General features: G+C 37.5%; 1 protein-coding gene across 44 annotated transcripts in view; it reads left to right on the top strand.

The window, feature by feature from the left end:
- Window positions 1–9308, top strand: part of ANK2 (ankyrin 2) — an 819525-nt gene extending 810217 nt beyond the window's left edge. For 42 of the 44 annotated variants that reach the window (XM_031944040.1, XM_031944043.1, XM_031944046.1 and 39 more), the window contains 3 exons: window positions 1249–1419; window positions 2759–2850; window positions 7022–9308. In XM_031944040.1, coding sequence (XP_031799900.1) covers window positions 1249–1419; window positions 2759–2850; window positions 7022–7205 — 447 coding nt within the window. In that variant the 3' untranslated portion in view covers window positions 7206–9308. The remainder of the gene's footprint in view (window positions 1–1248; window positions 1420–2758; window positions 2851–7021) is intronic. The other 2 variants (XM_031944051.1, XM_031944052.1) reach the window with 2 other exon arrangements.
- The last annotated feature ends 6275 nt before the right edge of the window (window positions 9309–15583 follow it).

Here is a 15583-nt window from a genome sequence, read left to right as displayed (position 1 = left end):
GGAAAAATAGGAAAGAGAATTCAGAGGAGTCAGGGAGGGATCTGGGAGATAGGACTCATTGAGATTGATTCCTGTCTGTCTTGTATATTTTTGAACAGAGTACACTGTTATATCCTTCGTGTTGTTGTGGAACAGCCATTTTGTGTTAACTTCAATAAAGGCAGATTTGTTCTCATTTTTCCACTGTCTGTTTTTCATAATTTGGTTTCTATCCTCTATTCATGTCATAGTCTGATTGTTGAAATGTAAGAAAGAACTGAAATCAAATCACTAGTAATTTATGGAGTCTATTGGGTAAACAACATAAAATTATGCACATATACATCAGTGATTCTTGTGAAATACCTGTTTTTTCAAAGTTATTTTTGATAAATAAATGTATTCAAAACTGCTGTAAACTATTCCTAAGAGAATTCCAAGGATCTCAAAGAAATTTTGATCCTGGGGAATCAAAGGATCCCAAGAGAATTTCAAAGCATTTTGAGTATTGTTTGTGACTATGGATTGTTGGTTTTTAAAATTTCAGTGTAACATAATGGATAAAATTGTCTTTAAAGCCTTGGGTTCAAACCCCATCTCTATTGGCTGAGTAATAATTTTTAAGTCATAGAAAATTTTATTGGAAGAGGGAAATTACCTCATCTAGGAATTTCTTATATCAAAAAATCATAGTCCTATTTGTGTCCTTCCTGAGGCTCTTAGCAGTTAGTTGTCAGAGTGACCAATTGTCTTATTTTAAAGCAAGTGAGCTTTAAACTCTCAAAGGCATAGGAATTAAGCCAAAATTGTAACTCTTGGAGAACATTGTATTATGTCCACACAACACTAAAAAAAACAAATTTATCCCCCAAAATGTAGTAAGTCTACAAATGGCTTTAATGGTCATGCTTTCATACAACAGAACCAATCAATTTCTTTCACCAAAGTAACTGGTTTTTACTGTTGTATAAACTCAACCTTTGTTGAGGTCAAGTAACCCTTAAGTAGTTTATATAAACTTAAGAGAAGTATCTATTTTGATCATCTTCTTCCCCCTTATTTTTTTATTGAAAGTATTTTCACTAAGAGAGGCTGTGAGCCAGTTTTACTTTGAATTGGTCTCAAGTTTACTAATGTTTGAGGTTGAAATGCTCTGGTGATTCCCTTATGAATTTTTTCCACTTATTCAGTAACTGACATAAATGCATATTAATTAATTGCATAGTGTAATAGATTGAAATTGTATCCTGTCTGTTCCCCATTTACTAGGTAACTTTCTCTGAGCCCAATGTTTCACAATTTCAATCTGAGCCTGTGGAAGGCCGTAAGGTCAGCAAAGTTGTTAAGACAACCATGGTACATGGAGAAAGGATGGAGAAACATCTGGGGGATGCTAGTTTAGCTACTGATCTTCCATCAGCCAAAGATGACTTTGAAGAGGTATAGCAGCATCACCATTGTCTGTATTTTATTTTTAATGTGTGTATGTGTAATTCTTTGATAATCATTCAATATAATATTATTCAGGAATATATTATCAATTATTTTGGCCCATAATTGTAACTTTTAAATGGATGCTTTTGATTGGGAGGACTTTAACAGAATGTTGCAAATTAAATTTTCATACTAATTTTAAATATTTCTAAAAAGAACTAAGTAAAATAATGGATATTCTTTATATATAAATCAAAAGTAATAAGATTCATCAAATTCTGGTTTTGATGAATAAGAAGTTTGGGAATTCACCTACTTTCTATAAAAATCAAAAGCAAAGATAAAAATTCTATAATTTCTAATTTTTCGTAAATTACAAATTTTAGAATTCACTTCCTTACAAAAAATTTCTATGTTAAACCTCTTGAAATATTTTTTTAAAAAAAACAATCTGGAAGGATGCTAGTTTTGGCTACTGAATTTCCTTCAGTCAAAGATGAATTTTGTATGAAAATCTAGACCCTTCTTGGTTTTTCATATTTAAATGTTTCTTTTAGTTTCATATCCAAACTGTACTTTATTTGTACTTTATTTTATTAGATTTAGTACTGTCATATAGAATCTTAATGCCAGAGCATTCTTTTGTCTTTTCTTCTATGAAGTTTACAATAATTATTGGGTAGGCACTTATCGCTCAGCCAACAAAAAGAAAGCTAATTGAAAAAAAAATATATAGATATACATATATACATATATACGTGTTCTCCCTCTACTATAAACAGATCATGTGTGAAGAGAGGGAGACATAAATAGTGTGTCCATTTAATTTTTTAATTTAACTTTGGTTAGGAGAAATTTTTGTGACAGGTACTGACATTCTGGAATCATTGTAAACTTTTGATTATCAAAGTGCAATCATACAGGATACTGATTTTTGTCTTTCTTTTTCTTTTGGTTATTTCATTTTTCATTTACATCACCACAAAGATGATGGAGAAAGAAATGAAATAGCAGTCAAAATATAATTGTTAGTGAGTGTTTATGAACGTTTATAGGGAGTTGTAGAGTAATTGGTAAATTCCATGCCTCTGTTATGCCTCCTTACCCTCCAAATTCAAAGCAATTGGAATTCACCATTTTTTTTAAGCTGAGAAGAAAACATCATATTTGATTAAAAATGTAGCTTTTCAGTATAACCCAAAACTTTTTTTAATTGCTTGCAAGTTATTTTCCTTTCAAGTATTTGTGTTCATATTAAATCTGGATTAAAAATTGTTATTCTATTTTCTTGAGGGGTTTATGGATTAATAATAGGATTTTATTTTGCATTATATTTTTATTTCAGGCTTTGAGTTATGCAGGTAGCCATGGGAAAGTCCATCTACCTAGTTTAGTAGAAAATGAAATCATGAAAGAGGATGGATCAGTTATTAAAAGGTTTGGTTTGGCATGGTATGATGCTTTGATTTTGATAGGGAAATATTAATCAACTAACAATATACAAAAGATTTTTGTGGTGGGACAATTATAATAAAAGTTACAATGCTATAGTGCTTTGGTTGGCAAAATATAAGATGGGAATGTATTATAATACCCATTTTGCTGCTGGGGAGATGGGAATTCTGAGTTTTAATAGCTTCATATAAGATCAACATCAGTAGAAAGAACCAGAGTCAGTATTCATGACCTTGCCCAAACATCTGATCCCCAAATCTGCTGATGGCCCTTCACATCACATCTGCTAGATAAAATGCTATCATTAAATCACAGGTTTTGGTAAGTCAATATGCCAAGTGGCAGTAATGGGGGCTACAAAGACAAAAGCATGATAATTCTTGCCATCAAGAAGCTTACACTCTACAAAAGGAAACAGGCCATATATATAGCGATGTAGAAAATTCATATGTTGTTAGTGGCCTAGGACCTCCCTTCCAAAAAAAGGGCTCTATGCTGGACTCACCCAAGCCAGGTTCAATCCTGGAAGCAGCCTCTCTCCACAAAATAGTGTCAAACTTTTCTCAGTCTCTGAACCATTTCCCACATCCTAGAGTTCCAGGGAACTAATAAATAAAGTTTAAATTTGACACGTCTAGAGTCTCTCCTAAAAGGGACTAAAAGTTGTGTTTTTTCCCCATAGAAAGTTTTCTCAATGTACACAGTATATATTAGGAACAGGAGTGTGATTTATTTCCTCCAAAGCAAAATAAATGTTTAAATTAAAAAAAATATTGTGTGCATTAACAACAAATATTTTAAAATAAAAAATTTTAAAAATATTTAAAATTGCTAGTGGGACTATATCTTTTTTTCCCCTGAGGCAATTGGGGTTAAGGGACTTGCCCAAGGTCACACATCTAGGAAGTGTTAATGTCTGAGGCCAGATTTAAACTCAGGTTCTCCTGACTTCAGGGCTGGTGCTCTACCCACTGCACCACCTAGCTGCCCCCATATCTCTTTTTTTAGAGTGCCCTGTTGGTACAATGAGATCATGTTCATTGGGAGATCTCCTAAATAATAGTTTTGTAAAGTATGTAACCTTTTTTAAAAAATTAACGTTTTAACATCTCTGCATGAGTGATAAATAGCATGGACTTGATTTTTATTTCTCCTTTCATATTTGACTGCATTCAGAGATATTGAACAGAAATTGAAGATTGTATTGCCAAAGACAGCCCATAAAATTAGAAAGCAAAATTTGTGCTCAGAACCATGAACATCCATTTTGGAATCTGACTTTCCTGTTTTTAAAACTTTCCAGTTTATTCACTGATCCACCAATAAGCCTTTGACAAATCACTATATTTTGCTTTGGGTGAGTTAACTTCTCTTTTAATGCTGGGAAGTTCATGTAAGTTTTAATGAGATTAACAAACCACTTCCTGTACCTCAGTAGATAGCTACTATTCAAACTCCCATTGCTCTCTGTAGATATTTAAAGCCCATTAAACATGCCAAATTTGCAGGAAGAAATTGGAGGCTCCCTCACTATCTGCTTTTCAGCCAAATGCAAAAAGCAGTAGCAGTTACCAAACATCTTGCATTTCTATATCACTAGGTCCTGATTAGAGCAAATAATGAATCCAATAAAGTAGTTGTGATGTTGGAATTCATACTGTCCACTGGACTGGAACCAATAGCTGTTTTACATATTTTTAACTTCAAATAAAATGAATTCAAATACATTCCCTAAAAATTTTTGTCCCACAAGAAAAATATTTGGATTTCTGGAATTTTTAATCATTCTCCAGATAGACAATTTAGGAGAAATCCAGGTATTCTCTCTCTTTCTCTCCCTCCCTTCACATAGAATCTTAAAATTTGGAAGAGACCTTAGAAATGACCTCTTTATATCTTTTTGATAAGGAAGGAAGCCAAGACTAAGTAAAGTTAAATGATTTGTACGAAATTAGATAGTTGATTGGCATCAGGTGAACACAGAAAAATGGTTTGTGCATGAGATACACTTCAGGAGCTGGAGTGATACATACCTCAGCAAAAGCTAAGGAGACTATTGTGCAGAATAAAATGTGACACAGCCCATTGGCGGGTCATAACTTTAACCATTGTTATATTATTGACCTGTAATTATATGTTCCATTTTCAACTCTCTCCTCCATATTCTTGTTCTGGGATTCCCAAGGTTTATTCACCTGTTCTTTTAGATATCTCAAAAACTATACTTCCCTTCAGGTTCCTTCAGTGAAGATGAAATCAAGATGTTCCTGTAGAAAAAGACACACGTTATCCCTTGCCTAGCTGTCATTTAAATGACACTACCTTTTAGATATAGTTCCCTATGCCCAAGGATGCAGGGATATAAAAGAGGAGAATTATAAACTGTCCTTCGTTGGCAGTTTGATGAAACATGGATTCCTTCTCAGAATAAAGTTCTGAAATGCATAAAATGAATAAGATTAAAATTTTCCATTATATTGAAAAAGTTATTAAAAACATTTAAAAAAATATAAGTGCATTGGCCTCACATTATGATACCCTGTTTAAATGGATAAAAACAAGGGAAGGTTGCCAAATTGCCCTGTTTTCCCCTGAAAATAGAAATACAGCTACATTTGCCCTTTTTTGGTTCCTTTCATCTTTAATAAATTAATTTTTTTCCTTTGTTTATAATGTCTTGTCCACTTCATTCTTGTCCAGGTTGGCTTCTAACCAAAAGCTAACCCAAACTCTTGGGTCCTTAAATTTGAGAAAGATGCAAGTTGGCCAGACTATTCTAAACCTTTTCCTTAGATTTATAGTTACTGTGGTAAAATCACTTAAGAAGGAAGTTTTTCTAGTTGACCAGCTCAAAGATTACATCCCTGAGCTGGCTTATTCTACATTTCATCTTATAAGTCTTTATAATGGTTTTCTTTAGCTCTAGGTGAGGTCTGATTCACTCCAATTCCTGAACTGTCTCTCTCCCACAATCTCTTTGTGCTAGTCAGTTTACCTGATGATAATCAACTAGCTAATTCTCAAAATTACTCTTTTGATAAGAACCAATCTTCTCATTTAATATGCTGGGCCTATATATATGACCAAAATCATAATCCCTAAAACCTGTTTCTGTGATAAAACAACTCCTTCCCCATATCCAGAAATAGCTAGCATTCATTTACTATTTCAATGCTTGAATCACCTGTTAGGAATCCCACTCAGTTTCTCTTTCTTATCCGAAGGATTCCTCTAGAACTAAGCTCATTTGCAGAAATGAAATGACTGATTTTTCCCTGAATGAAGTGAACAATCATGATTTTCCTAGCTTAAAGAATAAACTCAATCCATTTCCATAGATTACTTTTAATGATCTTTGTGTATATATATACCTCTCTGGGGTCCACCTGTCCTGCAGGACTGATCACTTAGAATTCTATCATTAAAATCTTAACTTTCCTGCTCACTTTGATCACATCCTTATCTCCTCACAAACTGAACTTTCACTCCATTTTTGTGTCTTCTATTGGAATAAACTGCCCTTCATTTACAATGTACAAGAAAGGGACAATTGACATTTCAGCAAATTGAGACCTAGAATCTTTGTGCTTTGGAGTATAATTCAGTCTTTTCAGAAATCCTTTCCTACGTTAGAAGATATGTGTGGGTTCTAATATTGATGTACCCATATTATCACACTTCTTTTTCTTCCTCCATATATATTTATATCTATATATACATTCCCATATATATGTATACATATACATAACAATGCTGAATATATAGGAAACATTTTTGTGGGGGTTGGCTCCTTTACATTTGTTTATGAGCATATTCTTTATTTTTCCAAATTCAAAAAAATATTTAGAGAAAATGAAATTAGTTTACTTCCTTTATTTGAGAAGCAAAGAATATTGAGGTCTTGTGAATTTTAGTGATTCTTTGTTGATTACACAGCTAGTTAATAGTCAAATCTGTTTAGAATTTAAATTTTCTGGCACTCAGGCAAGTCCAGTGTCATCATCAGTAGTTACCACTAAATTCTGCTATCTTTGGATAAAAGATAGAAAAGATAAGCAGAGAGTGGCAGAGGCAGAGAAGGAGAGAGACAGAGCTCCAGATACAGAGAGACAGAATCACACAGAGTAATTCTTTCTTTCCTTTCTTTCTTCAGGACAACAATGAATAAAGCCGAGAGACAGAAGAGGACTGTAGTAAAAGACCAACATGAAAAACACATTCACTTGGAACAGATGGAAGATACACCAGAAGCACTAAAACCAGATGACCTCCAACATGACCTTCAGCAATTTCTTAGATATTTCTGTAGGGAGGACTGGAAGCATGAGGCCAAATGAGGGGCTACCCACATCTTATAAAGAAAATTACATACCCACTTAATATGCAGCTTTCACTTTCTTCAGGATGTGTAGTGATCACAAATTCCTTAATTAATGAAATACACACAGTGACTTTGGTTTTCTTCTCTCCCCTCCTCTCACCCCGACCTTTCTTTTTTTTCCATTTATTTTTAATTGTGACCAAAAAGTCACAAAAATCACAAAGCTGATTTGTGACCAATTGGATAGTTTACCCACTAAATTGTTATCTTTATGCTGTACTGGGAACTTGCCACCTCAATTGTTCCCTTGCTTCCAGCTAGTTCCGTGAGAATCCTTTGATCTGGACAACACCATCTGCAGGCCTCTTCATGTTCTGATATTCTGATGAAAATACCTACACAGACGGAATATAGATAAAGTGCTTGAACTTACAAAACTTTCAAAGAAAATGTAAAGGGTTTATAGAAATTGCTGAACAATAAAGATATTGCTAACACAATCGACTAAAAATACAGATCTGTGCAAAGCTACCTTGACCATAGGACTTCCAGCTTAGTAATCTCTCACCATGAAGGGCTGTAAGGGTCAGGTGATGATCACTGTCAAGTACAGCCCTTTACTATGAAGTGCCCACTGGCTGTGCCCATCTACACTTTAAGACTCTTAACTGCCACTTAAAGAATTCTGGGGGATAAAACCATTGGAGAATTAAAGAAAATGATTAAATAATCAAATCTCTAGCAGCTAAACTACATCCTATGGTACATTTGAATCTTAAGATCTTTCCAATTTGGGACTCATGGGCAGGGTGTATTAAATAGATGTAACATAGTCATTTTTTGTTCTCACTGCTTTAGTAAATCACATTGTCTTACTGATGTGGTACCTTCTGCTGGCCACTGCATTGTAGATAACTCAGTGGAAAACAAGGTTTACTTTTTAGACATACAGTTAAATTCTCACCATATTTGTTTGGTTTTTTTAAATTTTCTGGATTGCCTCTTCCCAGATATACATGCATGTGGCATTTACAAAACTCAACCCCAAAACAAAAATCCTCTTATAATTATATTAAGAGCTTATCATCCTTATTCTTAGCACTGAGTGATCAGTTTTGAACTTCAGAATGAGATTGTTTTCTGTTTGGTAATGAGGTTCAGAAGATTTGGTTTGGGTTAGTATTTTTGATTTTTTGTTTACATTTTTGGCTAACATGCTACTTACAAGAAATATTTCTGCATTTTTTTTGTTTGATTCAAAGAAGGGAATATAAAATCTGAGAAATTTACATGTCCTATACCTTATTCTTCTAGTGGTTGGAGCTGTGTAGTATTTTAACACACACACATACACATATATAAAACACACACAAATATCTACATATAAACAATATACATTTTGAATCAGTTATTTGATAAAGTATATTCAACGTTGAAGAGTGGAAAAAATGAGTCAATCCTCCAGGGACTGAAAATTTTCTAATTCTATCTAGTCTTTTCCTGTTGTGGGGGGAAAAAATGATTCACTCTTGCTCTAAAAATAAAAAAAATAAAAAACAAAGGCTGCATACAATGGCATTTGATCATTAAAATAACAATGCCAAGAGGGGGAAAAAAACAAACAAATCTTTCTTGAGAGGCAAAGCTGTTCAAAGGCCAAAGCTTCTAAGTCTCCAGTACTAGCACTTTTTGGCAGTCAGATAGAAAATAAAGTGTTCTTTGGCAGTCAAAATGAGAGAGGTCTAGGGTAGAACATTTAAGACACATCCTGGCTTTCTCCTTGTCAAGAACAGCATTGATTGACCTTTAATGAAGCTCAAGAAAAGCATTTCTTTTGTGTTTCTTGCGGTGCAGATGATGTCTGTGTAACAACATAATGGTTATTCACCTTTTTTGATTTTGGTTTTTTGCTGTGTTATCAAAAAACTTGAATACTGTGAGAAAAAAAGTGAATTTTAAGTTGATGAATCAGCATCTTGTTCCCATGGTGATAACACCAATTGAATATATCTATGAGGGCATGTATTAGTTAAAGGAAAAAAAAATACACTAACAACACATAGCTGCAATGTGTACAATGGCTGATTTAATTAAATAAATTGTACAAGTGTTAAATGTAGCAATTGTGATTTGTTGTTTCTTAAAACTCACTCTCTTCTCCAGGAGGTTGGTACATTATTACAGACCTAGAAAATCATTCACTAGATGGAAAAGTTAAGTTTCTTGCTCATATTATTTTCCAAAGGATTATGAATATCCAGCTGTTGCTTATGTCAATGTGAAGGTTGAAAGAATCTTCATTCTGAAAGCAGCTACAAATTAAATCATCACAACAATGAAGATGATGATGAGAAAGATGGTATGGATTTTTTTTAAATAGCTGGGATTGTAGATAAAGCATTCTGGACTTTCCTGGACTCACTGCTATTGGAATGTGCCCCAACATGGATAATAGTTGAGCAGGAGGTAATACTATCTTTCAGTGTTTAGAAGTTTTTCTTTTCTCTTGGGCTATGGCTATTCAGTTCCTTTATTTTACCAACTTTACCTACTATACTGTTTTGTATGTGGTAGATGCCAAATGTAATGTTTAAAATGTAATTAAGATAGTATAGATTGGAAAGGTCTAATTCAAATTCACATTTTTGATTTGATGATATTAATTCTTTTATCACACAAAGTCTACAATTAGGTAAATTGATCTATTTATAAGCTGTTTGATATAGAATACAAAGCATTCTTCAAACTCATCTAAGCTATGAATCTTTGCAATTAAATGAAATCAAAGTGTTATGCCACAGTCTCCTTGAATTGTTCTACCTCAATTTCCCTGCATTAGTTTCTCTGAATTATGTTTCAATTTCCCTGAGTTAGTATGTTAGCTCCTACCCCCTTTTCTGTTCATTAGGGCTGACATAATTAGGGCTATAGAGATCTGGCCACTCTGGCATTCCAAAAGATAAGACTCCAGATGTCCTATCTCAGATACCTAATTGGCATCTTCTACCTCTGTCTCTCCAGACTTCCTGTCTCTAGCTGAATACTTTCTTAACTCCCAATTTGTAAGAATTTATAGTTCTCACCCCCAATCTGTTAGATCCAAATTTATGGTTCATCCCTGAAAATTCCCACTCTCTGCCTTCTGTCTTTGTGTCTCTTCTCACTAATGTCCCACCTATAAAAATCCTTGGAGTCTCACCTTCAATACTGGATACTTTGAAACAAAAGTCTGATCCAGTGAATCAATTAAGCTCCCCAATAAATAAAATATTAAAAACTCTCTAGTCTCTATCTTGCCTCAGTTTCTTTGGCTCTATATTTTGGAGGCCCCAGCGAGATATCAGAACTGAGAGCAGGATTAGAGATTAGAGACCTTTGGCCTCCCCCTGGAACCTTGGGGGCAACTGAGGTCTGGGTTCTTTGCTGGAGAGGATAGCCCTGATTTGTTCCAGAATTCCCACGAAGGACAACAGTCTTCAGCCACAGCAAGGCTCATTGTGGACACCCCCATTTCCAGCACAGAAGAGTTTAAGTCTGGGTGTCTTAGGACACAATTTGGTCTGTCTGTCTGTTTGCTAGCAATTGGGCCCCAGAGAGAATAACATCCAGGAGAGGATTTCTGGGAAACATCAGCAGGGTACTGTGTGATGTTATCTGTTCTGAGTGTCTTCTAAGACACATATCTGGTCTGAATATCTTTGGACAATAAATCTGAATGTGTTTAAGCACTATCTGGTTCTAGGTGCCATATTGTTGGTGCAATCCTGGATCTGGATATTTTTTATATCTTGGAATTCTCTTTAAAGGCAGAGAAATGAGCCAAACTGGAGTTTGGAAGCCAATTATAAAAGCTCCATTTGGGTTTCTGGGAGGGAAGAGTGCCGAGCTAAAAACTTCCCTGATGGGCATTCCTGAAATTCCAGAAGCTTGCTCTTAGCTTATATATGTTCAATGTTTGTGTGATTAGGGTTCTGTGTTCTGTGTTAATTGTCTATCTGTTTTATTGATTTAAGAGCTCTGTTATGTTTAAGAACTGTGATTGAGAAATTTGGCAATTGGTCATAAAGGGACAGAAAAGGTTTGGGTATTCTGTCAGAAAAAGCAGTGTTCAAAGTTATTAGGAATTCTCCCTAAGTGGTATAAGGCTGTCTGTTAACTCAGCCACCTTAACATGGGGAATTCTGCTTCAAAGGTAGGAACTCCACTTAATTATCTTCTTAATCTTTTATCTGAAACATTGAAACATCATGTTTATGGATAAACTAAAAATGTTTTGCCAAAAGGAGAGGCCTTCCTTTGGGGTAGGATGGCCACTAGAAGGCACATATGATAGAGACATAGCACAAGCAATGCACCAGATAATTACTGGTGAACCTGGCCATCCACATCAGTATTGATGTTTGGGTCAAATTGTCTCCTACCACTCCCCCCCCCCCTTCCTGGCTGAGAGCTGTGACCATGAAAAATGGTATTTGTATTTTGGTCATCCAATCCTTGGGAACAGAAAAGGAAGATTGTAGACTGCCAGTTGCTCAAGCACAACTGGAGAAAAAGGTCCTACAGGACTCTAATGAAGATCCCTTAGGTAATCCCCACTCCCATTCTCTCCCCACTGCCATATCTGGGTTTATACCTGTATCTACTCTTGCCTGCAAACTCCCTGTCCCCACTTGAATTACTGCCTGAAAATTCAAACCTCCTAAGTCTCTCACTTTTCAGCAACAGCTCCTTTGTCAGATTTTCTTCCACTCCCTTCTGCCTCCCTGACCTTCTCTTCCCTCCTCCCTGCACACAGGAGCTTCATGCCTTCTGCCTCCCCTGTTTCTCCTGCTCTGTTTCCTACTCCGCCTTTCCCTGCGTCACCTCTGTCTCTTTCACCTTCCTGTACCTGAGGTGGAGTCTCATACAATGCTTCTGATCTGTCTGGCCATCCCCAGTTTTCCCAAAATCTGTTCTGCCTCTAATGGAAATGGTGGGCTCAGAAGGAGTCCCCTTCTTAGTTTATGTTCCCTTTTCTACAAATGATATATATAACTGAAAAACTCAGAATCCTCCATTTTCTGAAAAACCACAACTTTTGATTAACCTTCTAATCTGTTTTTCATACCTACCAATTCACGTGAGATAACTGTCAGCAACTTCTCACCATCCCCTTCACTACTGAAGAGAGGGATAAAATTAAATGGGAAGCTAGAAAGGCTGTACTTGGACCTGGTGGGAGATCCATAGATGAACATCGTAATCAAGTAGTAGCTAGTTTTCCCTCTGAGAGGCCTTCCTGGGACCCCAACTCCCATTATGGTTGTACTGCACTTTTGGCTTACTATAGGGGTCTTAAAGCTGCAGCCAGAAAGCCTATTAACATGACAAAGATTTCTGAAGTTATTCAGGGTCTGGAATAATGCTCTGGTGCATTCCTAGAACATTTATAGAAGGCTTACCGAACTTATAGTACTATATACCCTGAAACTCCTGAGAATTATAGATCTGTGAATATTGCATTTGTTAGTCTGCCTCAGATATACATAGGAAGATACAGAAGCAGGAGGGATTTGAGGGCATGAATATATCCCAACTAATTGAGATAGTCTGAAAGTCCTTAATACCCGAGACACACTGGGTAAGGAAGCTGATAAACAGTACACCAAGGCAGTCATTGCAGCCACAAGAGAATCAAACAACTCAAAGGATCTTCCCCAGTGCCTCTGTGGACAGCAATCACTGGCTTGGACCAGTTTGCCTATTGTAAGGGAACAGGCCATTGGAAAAATGAATGTCCAATCCAGAATTGTCCCAAGAATATCCTCTCTCTTGAAGGGGCTGACTGAGGCAAACCTGGTTCTCTTTCTCTAGACCCCAGAGAACCTAGGATGTGTTTACAAATTGGGGGTCAGCCTGTTGAGTTTCTGGTTGATACTGGAGCCACGTACTCTGCTCTAACAAAATCTCTGGGTCCATTATCTCCAAAATCTACCCCTATACAAGGTGCTACTGGTAAAATTGTTCCTTATCCCTGGACTACTGAATGTACAATCCATCTAGGGCATAGTGCAGTTCCTAGTCATGACAGACAACCCATATCCTCTTCTTGGTAGGGATTTGCTTCAAAAATTTCAGGTAACCATTTCCTTTTCTGGAGACCAGGTTTCTCTGACCCTAAATCCTGCCAGTCCAAAGCGTCATCTTGTCACCCTACCCCTCCAGTTTGAACATATCTTAGTGGCTTCTACCGTGCCAATCTATTCTGCTCCCTCCACTCTTCTCTCTCAATTCAGGCAGATTTACCTCAGGTACGGACAGAAAATTACTCCCCAGGCTTCATCATGCACTGGTTGTTGTGCAGCTTCTGGCCACTGCCTCTCCCATAGCTATCAGGCAGTACCCCATGCCAAGGGAAGCTCTCTTGGGTATTTCTGTTCACCTCTTTGCTTCCAGTCAGGAAGCCTGGGTCTACAGACTACCCCCTGTTTAGGAGGTAAACAAATGGGTTGAAACTAGCCATCCCCCAAATCCATATACCCTACTCAGCTTGCTGCCTTCTACTCACACTGTATATACTGTTCTGGACCTGAAGGATGCTTTCTTTTCAATACCCCTTGCACCCTTTTTGCTTTTCAGTGGATGGATCCCCAAAGGGGATTCTCAGGGCAATTCACTTGGACAAGGCTGCCACAAGGTTATAAAAATTCCCCCACCCTGTTTGGTGAAGCTCTCCATCTGGACCTCCAGCCCTTCCACAAGGAACATTCTTATTGCTTTTTTGTTCAATATGTTGATGATTTTCTCCTTGCAATCCCTGATGAGTCCCTCTGCTTGTGGGCAACTTGTGCCTGTTTGCAACTCCTTCAGTCCTTAGATTATAGGGTCTCTGCTAAGAAGGCTCAGCTCTGGGCTATGTTCTCAAATCTGGCCACCTCTCCCTGTCTTCTGAATGTATACAGGCTATTTTATCTATTCTGGTCCCTACTATTATAAAGCAGGTTTATGAATTCCTGGGGACAGCTGGTTACTCTTGCCTTTGGATTCCCTCCTTTGCTGAGATAGCAAAACCCCTTTATTCTGCCACAGTTGGACAGGGTTCCCTTATCTGGGGCTCCCCTGAACAAGCTACCTTTGAAAGTCTTAGGACTGCCCTTACCAAGGCCCCCACCCTATTCCTCTTCGATGTCACAAAGCCCTTTCATCTTTTTGTGGAAGAGGCTACAGGTATTGCAAAGGGGGTTCTGACCCAAATGCTTGGCCCCTGGCATTGCCCTGTCCCTTATCTCTCTAAGTGCTTAGATGGCCGGGTGGCCTCCCTGGCTGCAACTGCTCTCCTGGTGAAGGAGACTGACAAGGTTCCCCTTGGGCCATTCTCTCTCTATCTCTGCCCTGCTCTGCTCTGGTCCACCCCTGACCTGTGGCTCTCTAATGCTCGCATCACCCACTATCAGGCCCTGTTTCTCGACCATCCTCATGTCACTTTCTCCAAGACGTAGGCCCTGAACCCTGCCCCCTTGCTCCCAGATCCTTGTTCTGACCCAGTCCCCGTACATGACTGCTTCCAGCCCTTGATGAGACCCTGTCAGCAAGGCCTGACCTTTCTGACATCCTGCTAGAAAACCCTAACCTGATTCTTTTTATACATGGGAGTAGTTTTGTTTCGGGGAACACCCATGTTTCTGGGGCAGCAGTGGTGGACTATCCCTCTCTCTCTACTCTGTGGTCTTCTTCCCTCCCCTCTGGCTCTTTTGCCCAAAAAGCTGAATTTGTTTCCTTGACTCATACCCTGCACATAGAGGAAGGGAAATCGGCTAACATTTTCACTGAAAGCTATTATGCTTTTGCAGCAGCTCATGTCCATACCTCTCTTTACAAAGAAAGGGGCCCACTAATCTCCACTGGTAAGGAAATTAAGAATAAGGAGGAAATACTTTCCTTACTAGATTCTATCTGGTTACCCCTCTCTGTTACTATTATTCACTGTCCAGGTCACCAGTCTGGTGAGACAATGGAAGCAGTGGGAAATCAGGCTGTGGATACAGCAGCCTGCTGGGCCACTACCTTCCCCACTTCTTTCCTGCTTCTGACAGTTCCCCCCAACTTCATTGTTCATATAGACTGCAGAGCTCTGGGCAAGTGGAAAAAATGAATAGAACACTTAAAGAGTTCCTTACAAAGCTTGTCTTAAAGACCCAAAGCTCCTGTGTCTTACTGCTAATATTACCATTACTTAGAAGTAGGTGTATCCCCAACACACTGGGTTTAACTAACTCCCTTTGAAATTCTGTTTGGGAGATCACCACTTATCCTACCTTTGGTTAGAGAAGACCTAATTGCTGAAGTTTCTAACTCCTCCCTTATCAAGTTTCTACAGGCTTTGTAGAAAACCCAGAAAGACATCTCACATCTCCT

The sequence above is a fragment of the Sarcophilus harrisii genome, chromosome 6, assembly GCF_902635505.1.
Source record: "Sarcophilus harrisii chromosome 6, mSarHar1.11, whole genome shotgun sequence".
NCBI lineage: Eukaryota > Metazoa > Chordata > Mammalia > Dasyuromorphia > Dasyuridae > Sarcophilus > Sarcophilus harrisii.
Note: the sequence above shows the minus strand (reverse complement) of the source record. Positions and strands in the feature narration are given on the sequence as shown.